We start from the raw sequence: 12,992 nt of genomic DNA, 5'->3' as shown, positions 1-12,992 counted from the left end.
ATTATTGTCATATTTTTGACTTTATTTTTGGAGGGGGTGTACATTATTATATTTTGATTTCTGTATAGATTACATCATATTCACCACCCAAAGACTAATTACCGTCTATCACCATAAACATGTGCCTAATCACCCCTTTTGCCTCCCTCCCTCCCCTGTCCTGTTTGATACTTGGTGGTTATCTAACCTTAAATAATCAATTATCTTTTTAAAAAATTTTTAAATGAAGAGGAATATCTTATATTTTTACCATTGCTGGCACTCTTTATTTCTTTCTATAGATTTAATTTTCCATCTGGTATCATTTTTCTTAGTACAGAATTTCCTTTTTCATTTCTTACAGTGCAAACCTTGTGATTAATGCTCTCATTACTTGTTGATCTGAAACACTCTTTATTTCACTCTGATTTATTTTTTTTTTTTCAAGGAAGATTGGCCCTGAGCTAACATCTATTGCCAATCGTCCTCTTTTTGCTTGAGGAAGATTTTCACTGATTAACACCTGTGCCAGTCTTCTTCTATTTCATATGTGGGACATCGCCACGGCATGGCTTGATGAGTGGTGTGTAGGTCCACACCTGGGATCCGAACCCACGAACCCCAGGCCACTGAAGTGGAGTGTGTGAACTTAACCACTTGTGCCACCACAGTGGCCCCTGATTTTTTTTTTTTTTTTTTGAATTATGAGTTATTTAAAATACGTTGTTTAACAGTATCTAAATATTTGGGACTTTTCAAGATATCTTTTCCTTATTGATTTCTAATTTAATTCCTTTGTGGTCAGATAATATACTTTGAGTTCTTTTAAATTTATTGAGACGTTGTTTATCACCCAGAATGTGGTCTGTCATGGTAAATGTTCTATGGTCATTTGAAATGAATATATCTGCTGCTACTGTAGGATGAAGAGTTTTATAAATGTCTGTTAGATCACATTGGTCTATAATGTTGTTCAAGTTCTTTATATCCTTACTGACTTTCTGAGTACTTATTCTGCTAATTATTGTGGTATGTAATGTATCTTTTGATTTTCCTCTAGCTGTTTTTAAGATTTTCTCTTTATGTTGGCTTCCGATAACTTGATTTTGATATACCTTGGTAGGGTTTTCTTTCTTATTTTTTTTCCTACTCGGGATTCAGTGAGCATCTTGGGTATATGGGTTATAGTTTGCAAATATTTTGGAATCTTTTCAGCCATTATTTCTTCAAACTTTTTTTCTTCCCACCTCCTTTTCTGTCTTTCTGGGACATCAGTTACATGTATGTTAGACAACTAATATTGCCCTACAGGTCACTGATGTGCTCTTCATTTTTTTTTAAGTCTTTTTTTCTCTCCATGTTTCAGTTTCTATTGTTGTGTCTTCAAGTTCATAATGTTTTTTTCTGCAGTGTCTAATATGCTGTTAATCCTATCCATCTAGTTTTTCATTTCAGGGGTTACATTTTTCTCCTCTCTAGAAGTTCTGTTTGGTCCTTTTAATATTTTCCATTTCTCTTCTCATTATATTTATGTTTTCCTTTGTGCTCTTGAATGTATATGTAATAGCTAAAGTCTTTATCTGCTAATACTATATATTCTCTATCATTTATAGGTTTGTTTTTATTGTTTTTCCTACAGATTAGAGGTCTCATATTCCTAATTCTTTATATGTCTAGTAATTTTCTATTGGATTGTGGGCTTTGTAAATTTTATGATGTTGAATTCTGGGTTTTGTTGTCTTTAAAGAATATTAGACTGTTCTGGTGGAAGTTAAATTACTTGAGAATCTCTTTGACCTTTTCATGGCCTGTTTTTAAGCTTTTTAGGAGTGGGTTTAGAATAGCATTAGCATACAGATATAGGCTTATTTTGGTGTAATACTAAGAGGCATGATTCTTCTGGGCTCTCTTTTGTGTGTTTCCTGTTTCAACAAATATTGTCCACTCCAGGAGGTATTTGGTCAGAATTCAAACATCTCCTGGCCCTCAGTGAGTGAAGAAAATTATTCAGTTTACAGTAGTCTCCCAGTAGTTCTTGTTTTTTTGTTTTTTGGGGGTTTTTTGAGGAAGATTAGCCCTGAGCTAACATCTGCTGACAGTCCTCCTCTTTTTGCTGAGGAAGAGTGCCCTGAGCTAACATCCGTGCCCATCTTCCTTTACTTTATATGTGGGATGCCTGCCACAGCATGGCTTGACAAGCAGTGCCATGTCTGCACCCAGGACCTGAACTGGCAAACCCCCAGCTGCCAAAGCAGAACATGCAAACTTAACTGCTGCACTACCAGGCAGGCCCCTTTCTCGAGTTTTTGAACATTTCATTGTTGTCGTTTCTCATAGTGTTTAGTGATTAAAAAAAAAAAATTGGTCTTTGTAATGTGTAATGAGTGAGGCCTACAGGCAGAAGAGAGAGAGAAATGACATTTGAGTATATGTGCTGTCATGTTAGCTGCATAGAAGAGTAGTAACTTATTTCTTCAGGAAAGTTTAAATGTGTGGCAAAATTATAGTCTTTAGACATTACCAAATGAAGAATAATTTCTGAATGAGAATTGCCTGGTTCTTGAAGTTGTCTCCTTCTTTTGCTTCCATGTGATTACAATTTTTTTTTCTTTGACTATTCCTTTTCTGTCCCTTTTTCCCCCTGATCTTTCATCTCCTTTTTTAGGGATTCTTTTTTTCACTCTCTTTACTAATATTCTTAGAAATCTCATTTATTTTCATGGCTTTAATGTTTATCCCCATGCAGATTATATCAGTATTTACCTATACAGCTCAAACCTATGTTCTGAGATACAGCCCTGAATTTTCAAATTCTGGTTGAGGGGCAGTTCTGTTTGTATTACCCTATTACCTCAAATAAAATATACCTAAAACCTGAAGCTTTATATTATCCCCAAATTATGTCTTCCTTTACTTCTCTTTTTCCCTCAGTAGCTTCCAACTCTTCGCTGGAGACATCCTTTCCTGAAATCTTACAGTCATCTTTGACGCCTCCCTCTCCTATAATTAATTGCCAAGGCCTGTTAATTTGACCTTTTCAGTGTTTCTCATGTCTTTTCTCTCATTTTAATTTCCACTGCAACATCTGTTTATTCATTCATTTAACAAGTACTTGTTTAAATTCTATATATGCTAGGATTTTTCCCCCTGCAAGTAGGAATTATATGGTTTCCACAATATAGCATCATGCCCGGCAATGATAGGCCCCAGTAAATATTTGTGAAATAAGTCACTAAATTAATATATTAGGTTGAACCATATGAAATTGTCATTTTTTAAGGTTAAAATGGTCAATGTCAGCAATTTCACATGTTCAACAAATATATTACCAATAAGAACCATACTGATACGAAGGAGAAAAATACATATTAAGTTACTCCTTAATACTGTTAATGTTAACAGTAATATTATTAGTGTGCATAATTTTCTTTCATTAAACTATAAAACGTGACTTTTCTCTTCTTTGCTTACCAGGAAACAAGAAATTATCCAGAATCATATCCACAACTGCCAAGGGATGAAACTGTGGAGAACCCTCATCTCCAGAAGCACATTTTGGAATTAGCCTCCATCCTGGATGTTCGAAACGTGTTCCTGGAGAATACCATAGATGACTATTAAAACAAAAATTCTCTTGTCAAAACAAGTTTTCATTTGCCACAGATTTTAAATGGTGCAGTTTTCTAATGGGATGACAGACACACAGTGGTGTTACTTAGTTTTTATTTTTTAATTTAGGACCACCATTTTAAAAACAAACTGAAAAAATTGTTCAAACTTTTAGGGTAACTGTTTTAAAATACAATCTTTCAGGTGTTTTAAAAAACTCGATTAATCTTGGAATTTTTATTTTTTGGTTTTGAGGTGTGGATACTTACTTCCAACATCTAATCCTGCACTCCAGTAGTCACTATTCTCACCCTGAGAAGAGTAAATCATTTATTTTTGTATAATGAGGAAAATCCAACTTGGACCTTAAATGTGTGGATTTGGAAAATATGTAATTGTACACAAAGATGAAACTAGCCAGCATGGACTACCAAAAATCAGGAACAGAGTCCTTCCATAATATTTCTTTTCATTCCAAGTTAGTAGGTAGAAACGTGTGATTCTTTGAAGCATAATCGAGACAGTTGTTGACAGTTCATTTGATTTGTTTAAATACTGTCAAAATTTCAGAAACCGTATAGAAGTGATTTGATCTGAAAGTAAATCTTTAACTGGGGTCTTGAGATGATAAATATCCGTTTGGAATGTGTGAGTCCTGTGTTATCGCAAGATATGTTTGCATATTTTATTTTCTTTATAGTCTTTGAATGCTAGAAATGAAAAAGAACAACTTTTAAATATTTAAGTCAAAACATCAGATTGTCAGTTTCATAATACAGTGTTTCCAGTAGGAATTCTATTTAAACTCTTAATTCATGAGATCAAGTTTAAAGACTATCTAGATTGAAGTCGGTGGCGTACGGTACAGAGGTTGTAATCTTTTCACCTAGTTCAAATTTATGAGACTTCAAGGTCAGAGATGTTATTAATTTTAGTTGAAGGTAACTGAGTTGTTATTTAACCTAAAATGGAAGTTGCTTTTGCATTGTCAGTTGGGAAATAAGATTTTTTAAAACTCCTTGTATTTAATATTTTATATTCATGCACAAGTTTTTTATTATTTTAAGTAGGACTCAGTGTATAATGTAAAGTTTTTTGTGTTTTTCTTCCCTGTCTTCCCCTTCATAATTTCACAGGCACTAGCTATGTTTATTTTCCTTCTTTGGACTCCGCAGCATTCAGATTCAGAAATCTATGAATCAAAAGCCCTTCTAGCTAGTTTTCTGTGCAGGCTCGAGTTCTACCTCTGGCAGTCCCAGGGGAAATGAAGTGACTGCTTTTGGTGCCTCTTTCCTGTGTCCCTGGGGAAATTTTACTGTACAGTTTTTCACCTCGTTTTCATTTCTGGCACAGAGCATTATTTGGGTCTAAGTTATTCATCTACCTGTTCCAATTTGCTGATTTTTCATCTGAAGTCTTGAAGTTATTCTTTGGTTTGGGGGACTTTGTGGTGTTTCATTTTTTTAATTATTTTTGTTTGTTCTTTTAAACATTATTTCAAAAAGCTTTGGAAAAGTTACCCTGGAGAGAGATTTTCTTTGCTCTGGGTTGTTTTTCATTATCAGATAAAGACTGCTTTCCTTTCATTTCAATACCTTAATAAACTTTGTAGCTTTCCTTTGGTAACAGAAGTCACTGGACTACAGCAATAGACTATCCTTAATTGTGTGACCTTTTTTCAGTACCCCTGAAGTTCTGTGCCAGTAGTGTTCCTAACAGCACATGTTTTCATGTTCTCTGATGCGTAAAATAATATTTCTCATCCTGAGCTTTGTCCTCACCTGTTTAGCGTAAAGAACACTGGTCTGAGAAGTAGGAGACCTGAGTTCTAATCCTGGCTTTCCTGGTAACTGGCTTTATGCCCTTTGACTAGTGTCTTCACGTCTCTGCTTTTTAGCACTCTCCTCTGTAAAATGCAGGTGTTGGCCCGAGGTCCTAACCAATTCTATGGTTCTATAATTTGAACTCTTGGTTCCGAAAGATAAGTGATTTCCCCACCCTTGCCACCTGAAAATCTAGTTTCCCTGATTTTAAGTGTATCTAACATTTTCTTCCTAGATCATATTTACCTAGTTTTTGGCCAAGAAAATACTGGGTCCCACTGAGTTGTAGAAACTAGTTCAGAGAGAGAATCTCCTGCAGAAATTAGAGCTTTTGTGATTAGAAACATGTTTGAGAACAAGGGGTCTTAGAAATCCCATTAGGGTTTAGGTGATGACATTGCTCCTTAAGCTAATAGTAGTGTAATTCCTTACTGGTACTTAAAAATCTGAAGTGAACTGAAATGATCTTGAGAGAAAAGCTGCTAGAAAATTCTAAACTGTTTCACTCATGCCTCCAAAAAACTTCTATTGAACAACAACTATGCGCCAGATTTTGTTCTGGGCATTGAGGAAGCAAACAAAGTAACTGAAAGGTCTTTGTCTTCATGAAGATTACATTCTAGTGGGAGGAGTAAGGCAGTAAATGTAATAAATAAGTACATTATGTTAGAAAGTTGTAAGGAGTATGAAGAAAATAGAGAGAATGGTAAGGGAAATTTTTTGTTTATTTTTGGGCAAAGAACAATGTTGAAATGAGTGATCAGGGTAAGCCTTATTGAGAAGATCACCTTTGTGCAAACACTTCATATTTCTTTGTCTTTTCTTTCTTTTTTCTACTTTTTATTATGAAAGTTTTAAACATACACAGAGTTTAATGAACCCTCTTGTACCCATCACCCAGCTTCTACATTTTAAGGCATTACTTTAGTCAAGGAGGAAGAGACGTAAAAGGACAATCACCCAATGGGCTCAAGATGGCAGTGGCAAAGAGTCTCATTTTACAGTGGGTACCGCTCCCCTTTATAAATGTAAAAATGTTAAGCCCTTTATTTATTTATTTTTAGAACTTATAGAAATTTAAATATTGGAACTAAGAACAAAGCAAAGCAATGGGATTGAGCACTTGTTTGTTTTCAAATTGCACAAACTCCCCCTGGAGATTCTGATACACAGTCTCTCACCTCCCTGAAGAATCATTGTAAACAAAACAGAAAGTATAAGGTTGCAAGAAGTCGGTCATACACAAAGCAAAACTAAGCACAATGGAATTATTTTCTCTTTCTTTATCCATGTATTTCCAAAGTTAGTCAAGCAACTACCCCTATTTTACAGAAGAGAAAGCTGAGACCCCAAAAAGCTATCAGATTCTTTGTAGTGATAGAGCTACAAATAAAACACATCTCCTGATCTCAGCTCAGTCTTTCTGGCAGCTCAGGCTGCTTTCTGTAATGAATGAGAAAAGAAAGAATTAGAGATTTATATTTTGGCACAAAGGTTATGATATTTTTTTAATATAGCAAATATTGAAACCAGTAAGTCAGCTCTAGCAAATTTTTCTTTATTAATTATAAAAAAATCCACAAGCGAGACATTTTATCTTTGGTTTTAGCCAGGATATATTCTTCGTTGTGTGTGTGTGTGTGTGTGTGTGTTTTCCTCCTAGGAAGTGGTGCTCTCAAAACCCGTCAAAGCACATAGAATTTATTGTACCCTTTCTATTTTTACCAAGTTGAAATGTTTTGAGATTATAAAAGCCAAATGCAGTCTAGTCAGGACTGAAATTTTCCTGATACAGAGTCTGGGTTTTATTTTTTCCTCACTTGTGGCTACTGCCCTTTGTTTTCTTCTTGTGCTAGAATTCCCTGAAACATACTAGGTGACAATGGAACTGAGTTTCATTGAGGTGAAGGAAAAAAGCTACAAGGCTGATTTATATATCACTATGGAGCTTTCTTTAGCATTCTTTAAGTTCAATCTCTGACCTTTGTGACTTAGTAACTTTCTGTCTCTTAGAAGGGGTTTGGACTCAGTTGAAAAATCTTGTGCTTAGTTATCCACGGAGACTTGTAATCAGCCGGATATACAGAGAACATTCTGGACTGGAAATAGAGTGAGGTACCAAGGTCTGCAAACTTGGCTACTGCCAGTGATTCAGAACCACCTCCCCACCCTAAGTGAGTAAAAAGATTTGATATGAATATGAATGGTATGAATCTCCTGGTGATATTTTGGGTGTATATGTTCCTGTGTGTGTGTTTGGAGAATATAAAGGGTATTTACGTTGAGGGCTCTTTTGTTGACCTTATTTATTTGAAATCTTTATTTTATTTGTAATGGCATGTGTATATTTTGTGATGCTCAATGCAATCTCTGTGTATACTTTTTGTATATATGTACATATTTGTAAATATACTGGTATGCAGTGATACAGTATGTGTATATTATATACCCATACCCATTGTGGGCTGAATTTATTTAAGTTCTGTGAGGACATCATAGTGGCATTGTTCATGCTGCTGTTAATTAGGTTGTGACTGTATCTCATTCATAAGCCTCTATTTTGAGGGGCTTGTGTTTGGGTAAATTGGGCTACTTTGGAGTTGAAATTAGGCTATGAAGATCTTAACAGAAAGCTGGATATTCTTAGCTTTAAAATCATCTGCCAATTTTCATTTAAACTGAGGATAAATTAGTGATATAAACCTGAAAAACCTAAGTATGTGAAACTGAGACACCAGCAGGTTCTTAAGCTATATTAGTCCTTTATTTTCTTGACCTCTTGTTAAGTATTATTACTGAGTAGTATTTATATTGAGAATCAAGGGACTGTGGAAAAAACTACTTTGATCACATTTCAAAATAGATAGGAAAATGTCCTTTAAATTGGGAAATATGTTCCTAGTTGCAATTTCAATACCTAATACTGAATTTTCATTTTGGGACAATTTTTTTTTTTTTTTTACTGATGTGTCTCATTTTATGTCTGTCTCTGTGAGGCAGAAAAAGGGGCATTAGCTAGGGAAAGGCTTTACCTAGGTGGGGTGGAATTTAATGTGGGACAGGAGGTTGTTAATCTGTATATTTGCAGCAGCTGTGATTAATTTAGTCCTGTGTTGGCATTTCCGACTATTGATTTTTCTTATTGGTGTTGCATATCGAAGATGAGTATGCTCATCTGAGAATATGCTTCCAGTGAATAAAATGCCTCCCGTTGTATTTATTTGTCTCTGTGAGACCACTTTTGTTCTGCAAATTGATGATATATTCACACATGAAATAGAATTCTTAATATTAGGTGCATGGTGTGCTATAAAATCTGGGCCATCAAACCTCTACCAAAGATGACGGTGGGGGAGGATAAAAGGATAGTAAGTATATGCAGTGCCAACTTGTGAACCTATGAAATATCAGAGTATCAATGTTGAGTTACTCCTGTCTTTACTGGGCATGTTTATTTGCATGGAAGAGTGTAGGAGATGTTTGATATGCATTTGAATACATTCACTGCAGAAATTAAGTAGAGGTTATTTTTGCATGATAAAATATAACTGCAGAGCAACTGTTTACCCCATTATTCTTCAGAAGAGTAAATCTATGTGATCCGACAGTAAATTATCTTAAAGAGAAGTTAGTTAGGAGTCAATTTTACTACCCCAAAAATGTTACATTTGCCTCTTCACTGTATTTTTAAGAAAACAGCAAAGTATTCATAACACTTCAATTACACTAAGTTTAAAATAAAGTTATAATAGCCTTTTTCTTAAATATTAAATTTGGTAATGTACCGTTTCTGAAAAATCAGTGAAAGTGTCCATGGTGTCTGATGTTCTGTTGTTTTAGTAACCAAACCATTTATTGCAATGGGAGAGTAGCAGAGCAGATGTTGTGCTGTTTGGAATTCGTGGAACTGACTCAGGCTTAATGTGGACATTGATTCGAGGAGCTTAGCAGCAATAAAAAGTGCAGTAGATGAGATTGACATTGTGAGTCTGACCTCTAACAGTTGTAAAGCCAGTTACTTTGCAGTTAAACAAGATAAGAATTGCTTAGAAAACCAAGCCCTTTCGCCCCATTCTCCTGTCCTCTTAGACATTGATACTCGATACTTATTCGTGCTATACCTCTGGTTCTTTCCTGGATACTCTGGCCACTTTACCTGAAAAAAAAATTTTTTTTAAAGGCAGTTCATCTTCCTCAATCTAGATGATCAAAACATAATATTACACTGTGTCCCAGCTTCACTGAGTTTTTGTAACACGGAGACATATTAAGCATGCCTTGTGTTTAAGGAATAATAATTGATGTGTGAATGGAATCAGTCACCTACTGAAGGGGGAAGGGTGTCAGGATGATGTAGGGGGACATGCCCTTAATTGGGTAAAGATAAATCTATTAAATTAAGTATAATTAATTTGTTGGTACCATAGAAATATTTCCTTTGGAATTCTGTAGATATGAAATGTTTTCTTATGCTAAAATTGGTATTTTTCACTTCTTAGTTTGGTTTAATATTGGCTTTTGAGAAGAATTCCATTTCTGCATAACATTGTTACTTAATCACTTATTGAAGTACCATTTCTTAATTTTAAAATATTTTGTTAATTTCTTCTGTGGTTTTTTTTTTTTAAAGTTATATTTTAAATTAGTTATCAAACTTCGCTAAGCACTATGATTTTTTAAAACATATTTGAACAGTAGATGCAGAATTTTTAATAGTTTGAAGTAAATTATATTAATTCTGCACTCCAGATTCATTTAATCATAAAGCCTGAATTTGGTCATAGAACGGACTATACGTTGGAAATATTTTCCTATTTTGGTGGACAATTCCAGGCTATCTCCTAAGACAATCATCTTTTGAGGTGTAGTATTGTTTATTGAGACATTGGTAATTTCAGGGTTCAGATTTTTCCTTTTCTGATGGGCTTATGGAATGAAAGTTAATGGACCAAGTGATTATATCACTTTCAGAATGAGATAGGGAATTATAGCTAGCCTTTCTAGATCTGCAGTAAACAATATTTAAAATTTTATCTTCTATCACTAATATTCTTTTCTCTTTTAAAGCTGTTGTGAATGTCTACTTGTCCATGATTGAAAATTAAGATTTGTAAACATTACAATTTCACCCGGAAGTTTTCTCAAATGTCAAATCTGTACAGTCTATAAAATGTGAAATGATCATATATGATAATCCCCAAATAAATACTTCCAAACCATAGAGAAATAACCACTGTATTTTTAAAAATCTTATTCCTACCCTTCTTTGCATGTTACTGATTTTTTTAATAAGTTATAAATATATGTTGTGATGTATTAAAAATCTACAGGAAAAACTGCTTAAAATGTTTTAGGGCAATAAGAATTTTTATTACTGTTTCCTGAAGAATTAGTTGTTTGTTTGTTTGTTTTTAACTAATTTCTTTATCTTATCAGAAAGAACTTTTAACGGTTCAGCAAAATATTTTAGGGCTTTGTGTTCATGGCTTTTTATAGTTATCTGGGTACATTCCTTTTGCCACATAGACCATATGGCTAGTTCTCCAACCGTTTTTTGTTTTTAATAAACCTTGCTGTTCAACAGAGTCTTCTATTTTGGAGGCTTCTCCCAGTTGAGGTAGAAAGGTCTTAGATAATAGGAAAGGCAGATACAACGTCCTAACATTTTCATAGTAGAGTTTACAAGTAGATAAATAGGTTATCTTCATTGTGTAGCACCAGTACAAATAGTAATTTCATTAATCATGGAATCAGATAAAGCAGTTATAAATAATTTTATACTTTGCTCTAAAGATTATTGTTATTTCAGGCCACGTTATTATTTTCTCTCAGCAATTTCCACTGTAAGGTTGAATATCCTTTTTCTTTATTCACATCATCACTAAAGGTTAAGATAATCAAATAAGAGTTAAAATAAGTTATGTTTGATCTTTTTCCCTGAAAATAATGGTGAACCTATTGTCTATATTATGGATATTAGGCAGAAATGCACTTGTTTCAATCATAGCAGAAATTACATTTGCAGAATATAATTACTTGATTTTCTAGTGGTGTGAAATACTTAAAAAATTGTGCTCGTCTGTAACTGAAATGTTATAGAATTGTAACACTATAGGGATTATAGAGTTATATTTATTAGCTCTCCTCAAGAGATTGAAGCACAATAATTTTCATGTAACAGTTCTTATCCAAGTGCTGCTAATCTGTCGTGCAAATATGAAGCTAATTGGTTGCCTATCTAGCTATTCACAAATCACTGTAATCCTTGAGACATAGTCTTGTTGCTCATTTGTATTAAATTTTGGGTGTTGTGGGTTAATACTTTAGAACAAAATCCATCAACTCAGCTCTGTGAGACAGCAAAACATTTGGATTCATTAGTTTTATATGTGTTATCAGTAGAATAAATTTTGAAGGGGCTATTTACTACCAGTGACTAAGGGGGAAACTTATATTGTCAACATCATTTGACTTGAACTTTTGTGGTATTGTAAAAGTCTTGTCTGTTGTGTTTCTAAATTGCTTAAGCCATACATACTTTTAAGGGTGTTTTCCCGTTTTCTTCCTTTTCAGCAGCCTTTTACTGCTTTGTCTGTTATGGTTAATATTTCATAGATTTTAGAAATTGAGAAGTTATTGAAACATTTTATTTTCTTGAGTTCATCACTTTTGACTCTTGTATGATATGTGATTTGTCATAAAGGATAGCAAGCCTTTTCACTAACTACTTCACTAAAAATTTCAGAGTAAACACTGTGATTCTGCAGAGAGACTCAGTAGGCCCTTGTCTTTCCAATGTTTTCTTCTGTTATATGGTGCCTGCCACCTTGAGGGCACTTAGATACTAGAGGCTGGAAAGTTAAATGTTGTTTTGATGTTTATTGAATAACAAGATTACAGAATATTTGATTTTTGTTGTCAATGTATGGAAGACATTTTTGCATTGATAAATGTTCTCTAGGAATGTGACTATATTCATCAGGTGTGAACTCTTGTAAATGAATTTTGTATCTTGAATCTACGTATATATTAAGTGTATCATCAATATAAAAATAAACATTATTTGCTTAAAGTTTTTGGTACTTCTTCCGAATTGCTGACAACGTAAGTGCTAAACTGTTAGGGTTTGTATCTTTCAGATAAAACCCCAGACACTGTCTTTGGGTTGTGGGTTCGATGCTTATCCTTCTAGTTTGTGAATTTCTTCTGGCTCCTGGTCTTGGTGTTTCCCTACCCTGCCCCCGGTGGTCAGAACTGGGACACGCGGAGGGAGGCATTGTTTCAGAGGAGGGTGAAGGCTAGCATTGGGGCTGGGGCAAGAAGAGCAATTTCAGTGTGGACCGTCTGGTTTGGTTGGCACTGAGGAGTCCGGACGCCCGACGTAGGCTACTAATTTGCGCTGTAACTTTAAACGAGGCGGTTTTTCCCCTCTGGACTTTTTTCATATGTCAAAACTTGAAGGACCACTAGTGGATAGTGAAATGAATGTGGTGGGCTGCCGCCAGAGTTTTTAAAAGAAATGCCACATATCGGGAGTGCACTATATAATCAGGCTATGATTCTGGAAACTTTTCTTTCAGT

General features: G+C 34.5%; 1 protein-coding gene across 3 annotated transcripts in view; it reads left to right on the top strand.

Annotated features, from left to right (window-relative positions):
- The window catches only part of SCAI (suppressor of cancer cell invasion), a 143,243-nt gene extending 130,804 nt beyond the window's left edge, over positions 1-12,439 (top strand). For all 3 annotated transcript variants that reach the window (XM_046644665.1, XM_046644669.1, XM_046644676.1), the window contains one exon: positions 3,454-12,439. In XM_046644665.1, the coding sequence (XP_046500621.1) occupies positions 3,454-3,600 (147 nt within the window). In that variant the 3' untranslated portion in view covers positions 3,601-12,439. The remainder of the gene's footprint in view (positions 1-3,453) is intronic.
- The last annotated feature ends 553 nt before the right edge of the window (positions 12,440-12,992 follow it).

Source organism: Equus quagga, chromosome 1 (assembly GCF_021613505.1).
Source record: "Equus quagga isolate Etosha38 chromosome 1, UCLA_HA_Equagga_1.0, whole genome shotgun sequence".
Lineage (NCBI taxonomy): Eukaryota > Metazoa > Chordata > Mammalia > Perissodactyla > Equidae > Equus > Equus quagga.
Note: the sequence above shows the minus strand (reverse complement) of the source record. Positions and strands in the feature narration are given on the sequence as shown.